The sequence below is a fragment of the Salvelinus sp. IW2-2015 genome, linkage group LG9, assembly GCF_002910315.2.
Source record: "Salvelinus sp. IW2-2015 linkage group LG9, ASM291031v2, whole genome shotgun sequence".
Taxonomy (NCBI): domain Eukaryota; kingdom Metazoa; phylum Chordata; class Actinopteri; order Salmoniformes; family Salmonidae; genus Salvelinus; species Salvelinus sp. IW2-2015.
This window is the reverse complement of record NC_036849.1, coordinates 8,144,587-8,157,771: the sequence shown is the minus strand read 5'-3', so window position 1 is coordinate 8,157,771 and position 13,185 is coordinate 8,144,587. Positions and strand designations below refer to the sequence as shown.

At 47.2% G+C, this 13,185-nt stretch overlaps 1 protein-coding gene across 1 annotated transcript in view; it reads left to right on the top strand.

Annotated features, from left to right (window-relative positions):
* The window catches only part of akap6 (A kinase (PRKA) anchor protein 6), a 204,139-nt gene that overhangs the window by 189,811 nt on the left and 1,143 nt on the right, over nucleotides 1-13,185 (top strand). Inside the window, exon 15 of the mRNA XM_070445275.1 lies at nucleotides 12,335-12,451. Within this exon, the coding sequence (XP_070301376.1) occupies nucleotides 12,335-12,451 (117 nt within the window). The remainder of the gene's footprint in view (nucleotides 1-12,334; nucleotides 12,452-13,185) is intronic.

Here is a 13,185-nt window from a genome sequence, read left to right as displayed (position 1 = left end):
TGCTTAAACTGATAACACACAAACAGTTATACGTTTTCATGTATCGATTGAACACATTGTGTAAACATTCACAGTGCAGGGTGGGAAAAGTATGTGAGCCCTTGGATTGAATAACTGGTTATTGCTGCCTCCTTTGGCAGCAATAACGTCAACCAAACGTTTTCTGCAGTTGCGGATCAAACCTGCACAACGGTCAAGAGGAATTTTGGACCATTCCTCTTTACAAATATTCAGCAAGTTCAGCAATATTCTTGGGATGTCTGGTGTGAACTGCTCTCTTGAGGTCATGCCACAGCATCTCAATCTGGTTGAGGTCAGGATTCTGACTGGGCCACTCCAGAAGGTGTATTTTCTTCTGTTGTTGTTGTTGTGTTTGGGGTCGTTGTCCTGCTGCATCATCCAACTTCTGTTGAGCTTCAATTGGCGGACAGATAGCCTAACATTCTCCTGCAAAATGTCTTGATAAACTTGGGAATTGATTTTTCCGTTAATGATAGCAAGCTGTCCTGGCCCTGAGGCAATGAGGCAGCCTCAAACCATGATGCTCCCTCCACCATACTTTACAGTTGGATGATGTTTTGATGTTGGTGGTGGTGTGGTGTGCTGTGCCTCTTTTTCTCCACACATAGTATTGTGTGGTCCTTCCAAACAACTCAACTGTAGTTTTGTCTGTCCACAGAATATTTTGCCAGTAGCGCTGTGGAACATCCAGGTGCACTTTTGCAAACTTCAGACGTGCAGCAATGTTTTTTTTGGACAGCAGTGGCTTCTTCCGTGGTGTCCTCCCATGAACACCATTCTTGTTTAGTGTTTTACGTATTCTAGTCTCGTCAACAGAGATGTTAGCATGTTCCAGAGATTTCTGTAAGTCTTTAGCTGACACTCTAGGATTCTTCTTAACCTCATTGAGCATTCTGCGCTGTGCTCTTGTAGTTATCTTTGCAGAACGGCCACTCCAAGGCAGAGTAGCAACAGTGCTGAACTCTCTGTTTATAGACAATTTCTCTTACCGTGGACTGATGAACATCAAGGCTTTTAGAGATACTTTTATATCCCTTTCCAGCTTTATGCAAGTTAACAATTCTTAATCTTAGGTCTTCTGAGATCTCTTTTGTTCGAGGCATGATTCACATCAGGCAATGCTTCTTGTGAATAGCAAACTCAAATTTTGTGAGTGTTTTTTATAGGGCAAGGCAGCTCTAACCAATATCTCCAATCTCGTCTCATTGATCAAATCAAATCAAATCAAATCAAATTTTATTAGTCACATACACATGGTTAGCAGATGTTAATGCGAGTGTAGCGAAATGCTTGTGCTTCTAGTTCGACAATGCAGTAATAACCAACAAGTAATCTAACCTAACAATTCCACAACTACTACCTTATACACACACAAGTGTAAAGGGATAAAGAATATGTACATAAAGATATATGAATGAGTGGTGGTACAGAACGGCATAGGCAAGATGCAGTGATGGTATAGAGTACGGTATATACATATGAGATGAGTACTGTAGGGTATGTAAACATAAAGTGGCATAGTTTAAGTGGCTAGTGGTACATGTATTACATAAAGATGGCAAGATGCAGTAGATGATTAGAGTACAGTATATACATATGAGATGGGTAATGTAGGGTATGTAAACATTATATTAAGTGGCATTGTTTTAAGTGGCTAGTGGTACATTTTTACATAATTTCCATCAATTCCCATTTTTAAAGTGGCTGGAGTTGAGTCAGTATGTTGGCAGCGGCCGCTAAATGTTAGTGGTGGCTGTTTAACAGTCTGATGGCCTTGAGATAGAAGCTGTTTTTCAGTCTCTCGGTCCCTGCTTTGATGCACCTGTACTGACCTCGCCTTCTGGATGATAGCGGGGTGGAACAGGCAGTGGCTTGGGTGGTTGTTGTCCTTGATGATCTTTATGGCCTTCCTGTGACATCGGGTGGTGTAGGTGTCCTGGAGGGCAGGTAGTTTGCCCCGGTGATGCGTTCTGCAGACCTCACTACCTCTGGAGGCCTTACGGTTGTGGGCGGAGCAGTTGCCGTACCAGCGGTGATACAGCCCGACAGGATGCTCTCGATTGTGCATCTGTAGAAGTTTGTGAGTGCTTTTGGTGACAAGCCGAATTTTCTTCAGCCTCCTGAGGTTGAAGAGGCGCTGCTGCGCCTTCTTCACGACGCTGTCTGTGTGGGTGGACCAATCAGTTTGTCCGTGATGTGTACACCGAGGAACTTAACTTTCCACCTTCTCCACTACTGACCCGTCGATGTGGATAGGGGGGTGCTCCCTCTGCTTGTTTCCTGAAGTCCACAATCATCTCCTTTGTTTTGTTGACGTTGAGTGTGAGGTTATTTTCCTGACACCACACTCCGGGCCCCACCTCCTCCCTGTAGGCCGTCTCGTCGTTGTTGGTAATCAAGCCTACCACTGTAGTGTCATCCGCAAACTTGATGATTGAGTTGGAGGCGTGCATGGCCACGCAGTCGTGGGTGAACAGGGAGTACAGGAGAGGGCTCAGAACGCACCTTTGTGGGGCCCAGTGTTGAGGATCAGCGGGGTGGAGATGTTGTTACCTACCCTCACCACCTGGGGGCGGCCCGTCAGGAAGTCCAGGACCCAGTTGCACAGCGGCGGGTCGAGACCCAGGGTCTCGAGCTTGATGCGAGTTTGGAGGGTACTATGGTGTTAAATGCTGAGCTGTAATCGATGAACAGCATTCTCACATGGGTATTCCTCTTGTCCAGATGGGTTAGGGCAGTGTGCAGTGTGGTTGCGATTGCGTCGTCTGTGGACCTATTGGGTCGGTAAGCAAATTGGAGTGGGTCTAGGGTGTCCGGTAGGGTGGAGGTGATATGGTCCTTGACTAGTCTCTCAAAGCACTTCATGATGACGGAAGTGAGTGCTACGGGGCGGTAGTCGTTTAGCTCAGTTACCTTAGCTTTCTTGGGAACAGGAACAATGGTGGCCCTCTTGAAGCATGTGGGAACAGCAGACTGGGATAAGGATTGATTGAATATGTCCGTAACACACCAGCCAGCTGGTCTGCGCATGCTCTGAGGACGCGGCTGGGAATGCCGTCTGGGCCTGCAGCTTGCGAGGTTAACACGTTTAAATGTTTTACTCACCTCGGCTGCAGTGAAGGAGACCTGCAGGTTTTGGTAGGGGGCCGTGTCAGTGGCACTGTATTGTCCTCAAAGCGGGCAAAAAGTTGTTTAGCCTGTCTGGGAGCAAGACATCCTGGTCCGCGACGGGGCTGGTTTTCTTTTTTGTAATCCGTGATTGACTGTAGACCTGCCACATACCTCTTGTGTCTGAGCTGTTGATTTGCGACTTTGATTTTGTCTCTGTACTGGGACTTAGCCTGTTTGATTGCCTTGCGGAGAGAATAGCTACACTGTTTGTATTCGGTCATGCTTCCGGTCACCTTGCCCTGGTTAAAGCAGTGGTTCGCGCTTTCAGTTTCACGCGAATGCTGCCGTCAATCCTACGGTTTCTGGTTTGGGAATGTTTTAATCGTTGCTGTGGGTACAACATCGTCAATGCCTTCCTAATGAACTCGCTCACCGAATCAGCATATTCGTCAATATTGTTGTTGACGCAATGCGGACATATTCCAATCCGCGTGATCGAGAGCAGTCTTGAGCGTGGAATCAGATTGGTCGGACCAGCGTTGAACAGACCTGAGCGCGGGAGCTTGTTGTTTTAGTTTCTGTTTGTAGGCTGGAATCAACAAAATGGAGTCGTGGTCAGCTTTTCCGAAAGGGGGGGGGGAGGGCCTTATATGCGTCGCGGAAATTAGTATAACAATGTTCTAGGGTTTTTCCAGCCTGGTAGCACAATCGATATGCTGATAGAATTTAGGGAGTTTTGTTTTTAGATTAGCCTTGTTAAAATCCCCAGCTACGATGAATGCAGCCTCAGGGTGTGTGGTTTCCAGTTTACAAAGAGTCAGATAAAGTTCGTTCAGGGCCATCGATGTGTCTGCTTGGGGGGAATATATACGGCTGTGATTATGATCGAAGAGAATTCCCTTGGTAGATAATGCGGTCGACATTTGATTGTGAGGAGTTCTAGATCAGGTGAACAGAATGACTTGAGTTCCTGTGTGTTGTTTATGATGATCACACCACGTCTCGTTAATCATAAGGCATACCCCCCGCCCCTCTTCTTACCAGAAAGATGTTTGTTTCTGTCGGGCGATGCATGAAGAAACCAGCTGGCTGCACCGACTCCGTTAGCGTCTCTTGAGTTAGCCATGTTTCCGTGAAGCAGAGCACGTTGCAATCCCTGATGTCCTTCTGGATGCTACCCGTGCTCGGATTTCATCAACCTTATTGTCAAGAGACTGGACATTGCGAGTAGTATGCTAGGGAGTGGAGCGCGATGTGCCCGTCTCCGAAGCCTGACCAGGAGACCGCCTCGTTTTCCCCTTTTACGGCGTCGCACAGGGTCGCCGGCTGGGGATCAGATCCATTGTATTGGGTGGAAGGCAAAACACTGGATCCGTTTCGGGAAAGTCATATTCCTGGTAGGAACGATGATGAGTTGACGTTAATCGTATATTCAGTAGTTCCTCCCGACTGTATGTAATGAAACCTAAGATTACCTGGGGTACCGATGTAAGAAATAACACATAAAAACAAAAATACTGCATATTTTCCAAGGAACGCGAAGCGGGCGGCCATCTCGTTTCGGCGCCGGAATGTGGACTCCAGGTTAGCTGACTCCTGACTCCAATTAGCTTTTGGAGAAGTCATTAGCCTAAGGGTTCACATACTTTTTCCAACCTACACTTTGAATGTTTAAATGATGTATTCAATATAGACAAAAAAATACAATAATTAGTGTGTTATTAGTTTAAGCACACTATGTTTGTCTATTGTTGTGACTTAGATGAAGATCAGATCAAATTTGATGCCCAATTTATGCAGAAATCTACGGTTCATATACTTTTTCTTGCCACTGTAGACTTGGTGCTCCGGTACCACTTGCCATGCGGTAGCAGAGAGTCTATGACTTCGGTGACTGTAGTCTTTTACAATTTTTGGTGCCTTCCTCTGACTCCGCCTAGTATATACTGTAGGTCCTGGATGGCAGGAAGCTTGGCCACTACAGCCCGTCGATGTTAATGGGGGCCGGTTCAACCCTCCTTTTCCTGTAGTCCACGATCAGCTATTTTGTCTTGCTCACATTGAGGGAGAGGTTGTTGTCCTGGCACCACACTGCCAGGTCTCTGACCTCCTCCCTATAGGCTGTCTCATCGTTGTCGGTGATTAGGCCTACCACTGTTGTGTCGTCAGCAAACTTAATGATGGTGTTGGAGTCGTGCTTGGCCACGCAGTCGTGGGTGAACATGGGAGAACAGGAGGGGACTGAGCACGCGTGGCAGATGGGTTGTTGCCTACCCTTACCACCCGGGGGCGGCCCGTCATGAAGTCCAGGATCCAGTTGCAGAGGGAGTCCTTAGCTTAGTGATGAGCTTTGTGGGCACTATGATGTTGAACGCTGAGCTGTAGTCAATGAACATCATTCTCACATAGGTGTTCCTTTTGTCCAGGTGGGAAAGGGCTGTGTGGAGTGCGATTGAGATTGCGTCATCTGTGGATCTGTTGGGGTGGAATGCAAATTGGAGTGAATCTAGGGTTTCTGGGATGATGGTGTTGATGTGAGCCATGACCAGCCTTTCAAAGCTCTTCATGGCTACCGACGTGAGTGCTATGGAGCGGTAGTCATTTTGGCAGGTTACCTTCTCTTTCTTGGGCACATGGACTATGGTGTTCTGCTTGAAATGTAGGTATTACAGACTCGGTCAGGGAGATGTTGAAAATGTCAGTGAAGACACTTGCCAGTTGGTCAGCACATGCTCTGAGTACATGTTCTGGTAATCCGTCTGGCCCCGCGGGCTTGTAAATGTTGACCTGTTTAAGGGTCTTGCTCACATTTTAGAATTTTTTATTTCACCTTTATTTAACCAGGTAGGCCAGTTGAGAACAAGTTCTGCGACCTGGCCAAGATAAAGCAAAGCAATGTGACAAAAACAACAACGCAGAGTTACACATGGGATAAACAAACGTACAGTCAATATCACAAAAGAAAATCTGTATACAGTGTGTGCAAATGAAGTAAGGAGGTAAGGCAATACATAGGCCATAGTGGCGAAGTGATGACAATTTAACTATTGACACTGGAGTGATAGATGTGCAGATGAGGATGTGCAAGTATAAATACTGGTGAGCAAAAGAGCAGAAAAAAACAAATATGGGGATGAGGTAGGTAGTTGGTTGGATGGGCTATTTACAGATAGGATGTGTATAGCTGCAGTGATTGGTAAGCTGCTCTGACAGCCGATGCTTGAAGTTAGTGAGGGAGATACAAGTCTCCAACTTCAGTGATTTTTGAAATTCGTTCCAGTCATTGGCAGCAGAGAACTGGAAGGAAAGGCAGCCAAAGGAGGTGTTGGCTTTGGGGATGACCAGTGAGATATAACTGCTGGAGCGCGTGCCACGGGTTGGTGTTGCTATGGTGACCGTGAGCTGAGATAAGGCGCAGCTTTACCTAGCAAAGACTTATAGATGACCGGGAGTCAGTGGGTTTGGCAACGAATATGTAGCGAGGACCAGCCAACAAGAGCGTATAGGTCGCAATGGTGGGTAGTATATGGGGCTTTGGTGACAAAACGGATGGCACTGTGATAGACTGCAACCAATTTGCTGAGTAGAGTGTTGGAGGCTATTTTGTAAATGACATCGCCAAAGTCAAGGATCGGGAGAATAGTGAGTTGTACGAGGGTATGTTTGGCAGCATGAGTGAAGGAGGCTTTGTTGTGAAATAGGAAGCCGATTCTAGATTTAATTTTGGATTGGAGATGCTTAATATGAGTCTGGAAGGAGAGTTTACAGTCTAGAGAGACACCTAGGTATTTATAGTTGTCCACATATTCTAAGTCAGAACCGTCCAGAGTAGTGATGCTAGGCGGGCGGGCGGGTGCGGGCAGCGATCGGTTGAAGAGCATGCATTTAGTTTTACTAGCGTTTAAGAACAGTTGGAGGCCACGGAAGAAGTGTTGTATGGAAGGGCCAGATGTATACAGAATGGTGTCGTCTGAGTAGAGGTGGATCAAAGAATCACCCGCAGCAAGAGCGACATCATTGATACATACAGAGAAAATAGTCGGCCCGAGAATTGAACCCTGTGGCACCCCCATAGAGACTGGCAGAGGTCCGGACAACAAGCCCTCCGATTTGACACACTGAACTCTATCAGCGAAGTAGTTGGTGAACCAGGCGAGGCAGTCATTAGAGAAACCAAGGCTGTTGAGTCTGCCGATAAGAATATGGTGATTGACAGAGTCAAAAGCCTTGGCCAGGTCGATGAAGACGGCTGCACAGTACTGTTTTTTATCGATGGTGGTTATGCTATCGTTTAGGACCTTGAGCGTGGCTGAGGTGCACCCATGATAAACTCGGAAACCGGATTGCATAGCGGAGAAAGTACGGTGGGATTCGAGACGATCTGTAATCTGTTTGTTCACTTGGCTTTTATAGACTTTTGAAGACTTGGGCCAGTTGCTGCAGGGGGTGCAGAGCTGTTGGCCAGGGTTGGGGTAGCCAGGTGGAAAGCGTGGCCAACTGTAGAGAAATGCTTGTTGAAATTCTCGATTATCATGGATTTATCGGTGGTGACAGTGTTTCCTAGCCTCAGTGCAGTGGGCAGCTGAGAGGAGGTGCTCTTATTCTCCATGGACTTTACAGTGTCCCAGAACATTTTGGAATTAGTGCTGCACAGGATGCAAATTTCTGTTTGAAAAAGCTAGCCTTTGCTTTCCTAACTGACTGTGTATATTGGTTACTGACTTCGCTGAAAAGTTGCATGTCGCGGGGACTATTCGAAGCTAGTGCAGTGCGCCACAGGATGTTTTTGTGCTGGACAAGGGCAGTCAAGTCTGGAGGGGGCTATATCTGTTCTTAGTTAAAACAAAATTGAAAGGGTTATGCTTATTTAAGATCAAATCAAATCAAATGTATTTATAAAGCCCTTCTTACATCAGCTGATATCTCAACGTGCTGTACAGAAACCCAGCCTAAAACCCCAAACAGCAAGCAATGCAGGTGTAGAAGCACGGTGGCTAGGAAAAACTCCCTATAAAGGCCAGAACCTAGGAAGAATCCTAGAGAGGAACCAGGCTATGAGGGGTGGCCAGTCCTCTTCCGGCTGTGCCAGGTGGAGATTATAACAGAACATGGCTAAGATGTTCAAATGTTCATAGATGAATTAATAATAATCACAGTCGTTGTCGAGGGTGCAACAGGTCAGCAAATCAGGAGTAAATGTCAGTTGGCTTTTCATATCCGATCATTCAGAGTATCTCTACCGCTCCTGCTGTCTCTAGAGAGTTGAAAACAGCAGGTCTGGGACAGGTAGCACGTTCGGTGAACAGGTCAGGGTTCCATAGCCGCAGGCAGAACAGTTGAAACTGGAGCAGCAGCACAGCCAGGTGGACTGGGGACGGCAAGGAGTCATCAGGCCAGGTAGTCCTGAGGCATGGTCCTAGGGCTCAGGTCCTCTGAGAGAGAGAAAGAAAGAAAGAAAGAAAGAAAGACAGAGGGAGGGAGGGAGAGAATTAGAGAGAGCATACTTAAATTCACACAGGACACCTGATAAGACAGGAGAAATATTCCAGATATAACAGACTGACCCTAGCCCCCCGACACATAAACTACTACAGCATAAATACTGGAGGCTGAGACAGGAGGGGTCGGGAGACACTGTGGCCCCATCCGACGATACCCCCGGACCCGGCCAGGATATAACCCCATCCACTTTGCCAAAGCACAGCCCCCACACCACTAGAGGGATTTCTCCAACCACCAACTTACCATCCTGAGACAAGGCCGAGTATAGCCCACGAAGATCTCCCCCACGGCACAACCCAAGGGGAGGGCGCCAACCCGGACAGGAAGATCACGTCAGTGACTCAACCCACTCAAGTGACGCACCCCTCCTAGGGATGGTATGGAAGAGCACCAGTAAGCCAGTGACTCAGCTCCTGTAATAGGGTTAGAGGCAGAGAATCCCAGTGGAGAGAGGGGAACCGGCCAGGCAGAGACAGCAAGGGCGGTTCGTTGCTCCAGTGCCTTTCCGTTCACCTTCATACTCCTGGGCCAGACTACACTCAATCATAGGACCTACTGAAGAGATGAGTCTTCAATAAAGACTTAAAGGTTGAGACTGAGTTCTCGTCTCTCACATGGGTAGGCAGACCATTCCATAAAAATGGAGCTCTATAGGAGAAAGCCCTGCCTCCAGCTGTTTGCTTAGAAATTCTAGGGACAGTTAGGAGGCCTGCGTCTTATGACTGTAGTGTACGTGTAGGTATGGTGAGGAAGGTGAGATGAGGAAGGCACTTTTGAAGAACAACCAGGCACCTTCTACTGACGGGAGGAGGTCAATATCCTTCCAGGATACCAGAGCCAGATCGATTAGAAAGGCCTGCTCGCAGGAGTGTTTTAGGGAGCGTTTGACAGTGATGAGGGGTGGTCGCTGAGATCCTGGTTGAAAACAGCTGAGGTGTGTTTAGAGGGCAAGTTGGTCAGGAGGATATCTATGAGGGTGCCCATGTTTACGGATTTGGAGTTGTACCTGGTAGGTTCCTTGATAGCTTGTTTGAGATTGAGGGCATCTAGCTTAGATTGTAGGATGGCCGGGGTGTTAAGCATATCCCAGTTTAGGTCACCTAAAAGTACGACCTCTGACGATAGATGGGGGGCAATCAATTCACATATGGTGTCCAGGGCACAGCTGGGAGCTGAGGGAGGTCTATAACAAGCGGCAACAGCGAGAGACTTATTTCTGGAGAGATGGATTTTTAAAGTAGTAGCTCGAACTGTTTGGGCATAGACTTGAACTCTGCAGGCTATCTCTACAGTAGATTGCTACTCCGCCCCCTTTAGCAGTTCTATCTTGACGGAAAATGTTGTAATTGGGGATGGACATTTCAGAATTTCAGAGGAGGCTTCTGATGTTAACATGCATGAACCCAAGGCTTTTTCGGTTACAGAAGTCAACAAATGAGAGCCACTTGGGGACACACAGGGCCTGGGTTAATCTCTACATCACCAGAGGAACAGAGGAGGAGTAGGATAAGGGTACGGCTAAAGGCTTTAAGAACTGGTCGTCTAGTGCGTTCGGAACAGAGAGTAAAAGGAGCAGACCTCTGGGCGTGGTAGGATAGATTCAGGGCATAATGCACAAACAAGGGCATGGTAGGGTGCAAGTACAGTGGAAGTAAACCTAGGCATTGAGTGACGATGAGTGAGGCTCCATCTCTGGAAGCGCCAGTTAAGCTAGGTGCGATGTCCGCATGTGTGGGGTTGGGGCAAGGGAGCTAACCGAGGCATGTAGAGCGGGACTAGGGGCTCCGCGGTAAAACAAAACAATGAGAGCTACATTAAACAACAGTATACAAGGCATATTGACATTAGAGGGAGGCATAAAGCAATCACAGGTGTTGATTGGGAGGGCTAAGACAACAACGGGTAAACAGCTAAGACAACAACAAAGGGTAAATGATGATGAATGGGCAGAGATTTTCAGTTAGCTACACACAGGCCCTGAGTTCGAGGCTGGGGCCGACAGATAAACAAAATGAAGTACCGTGTTAATGAACAGTCCAATAAGCATCAGCTGTGTAGCCGAGTGATCATTGGATCCATTTAGCAGCAATGGACAAAACAGGCTGGGCGAATGGGAGTCACGTCACTTAGAGAGCCGGGGCTAGTAGCTGGGTCCTCACGACATCAACGACGCAGAGGTCGGTTGAGAGCACATCGGCCGAAACACGTCAGCAGACCAGTCGTGATGGATCGGCGGGGCTCCGTGTCGACAAAGGGTCCAGGCCAATTGGCAAGAGAGGTATTGTAGTTGGTGTACTTCGTTTTGCTATCCGGGGGAATGGGCCTAGCTCGAGGCTAACTGGTGCTTGCTTCTGGACAAGGGTGTTAGCCACGATAGCCACTCGGTAGCAGCTAGTTAGCTGCGATGATCCGGTGTAATGGTCCAGAGCTTGCGGCAGGAATCCGGTGATGTAGTGGGGGGAAAAAGCAGTCCGATATGCAAGGGGCTGATATCGCGCTGTGCAGACTGGCAGATATTATCCGGGCTAAAGCGGCTGGTGTCTGTGCTAAAGGTAAAGACTGCTAGCAGTAGTTAACAATGACTAAATAACTAGAAGCTATGGAGAGCGTGATCACACAGTCGTCCGGAACAGCTGGTGCTCTCATGCATGCTTCAGTGTTGCTTGCTTCGAAGCGAGCATAAAAGGCATTTAGCTCGTCTGGTAGGCTTGCGTCACTGGCCAGTTCGTGGCTGGGTTTCCCTCTGTAGTCCGTAATAGTTGCAAGCCCTGCCATATCTGATGTGTCAGAGCCGGTGTAGTAGGATTCAATCATAGTCCTGTATTGACGCTTTGCCTGTTTGATGGTTCGTCTGAGGGCATAGCGGGATTTCGTATAAGCGTCCGGATTAGTGTCCCACTCCTTGAAAGTGGATGTTGCCTGTAATCCATGGCTTCTGGTTGGGATAGCGTAGCATCCGCGTCATCTGACCACTTCCGTATTGAGCGAGTCACTGGTACTTCCTGCTTCAGTTTTTGCTTGTAACCAGGAATCAGGACGATATAATTATGGTCAGATTTACCAAATGGAGGGCGAGGGAGAGCTTTGTATGCATCTATGTGTGTGGAGTACAGGTGGTCTAGAGTTTTTTTTCTCCTTTGGTTGCACATGTGACATGCTGGTAGAAATTAGGTAAAACGGATTTAAGTTTGCCTGCATTAAAGTCCCTGGCCACTAGGTGCGCCACTTCTGGGTGGGCATTTTCTTGTTTGCTTATGGCCTTATACAGCTCATTGAGGTGGAAAATATACAGTTACGAATAATATAGACAAGAACTCTCTTGGTAGATCGTGTGGTCTACAGCTTATCATCTTTTCAAAGCTATTAAGGCAATTCTCAATAAAAAGTATTTAAAGGAAAGAGGAGAATTGTTTTCCATTCGTTAGTGTGGTTTGTAGTTATTTACCCTAACCCTATGTTATTTCCTCATCTCTGTTTGCTATGCTCTGTAACTAAAAGATGAGTGGATTATAAAATACTACAGAAAATATAACACCACCAACAATTCAATTCTAATGTGTTTTGATGTATTTTCTCTCCAACCCTCTCCCTCTCTTTCACCCCCTCCCTCTCTCCGCATCTCTCTATCTCTTTCCCTCTCTCTATCGCCCCCACCCCCCTATCTCTCTCCCTCTCCATCCTCTCTCTCTCCTCTCCTCAGTCTCCAAGGTCAGGCGAAGGTTGTGGGGAGGTCGGGGGCCGGGGCCCCCAGGGTAGTGGCCCTGTCTCTGACGGCTCATCTGCCTCAAAGACTGGAACCGCCAGGCCCCAGGTCAGGGTACGTATGATGAGCACCGCCACACGCACACACACACTCTCCCATGCATGCATGCTTGCCCACATAGACACACACACACACACACACACGAACGGACCCCCTTGGGCTGTGTACTCTACCTGGGAAAATGGCTAAAGGGGTTTCTCCCTGTCATCGTAGCGTTGCATTGCAAACAACACATTTTCCACCTCATTCCATTCTGCAAGTAAGCACATTTAAAAGAAGATTTGCCATTAATTCAAAAGGTGAACTAGTACTCTATTTCTTTTCACCCGTCTCTGCACTAAATGTTCTATGATAGGACATAAAAGCTTATTTTTGGCATTCAGGACTCAAATGCCTCAGTCTAGTAGTCAGACAATGTTATGATTCAAATGACAGGAACTCTAATCTCCACGTGGTGGCACCTTTACCAGCAAATTGGTTGGAAAAGTAGCTATTATCTAACAGGGGATATATATATATATATATTGGCTGGGGTTAGCCGTTACAAAATGCCCTTTCCTCACTCTCTTTCATGGCCTCATCAGAAAGTGCTGGAAGAATGAGAGCCTTTGCTTGGGTAGTCAGTCATCCTCCCTTATGAAATACGTATTTCACAAAGATGAAGAATACATCAATGACTTCACAGTTTCATTCCATTCCCTTCTGGGAGTCTCTGAGCAAGTTCACATGTACACACAGCACGCATTTAACCTTACCCACGATTATTTTAATATAGTATATATTTATTT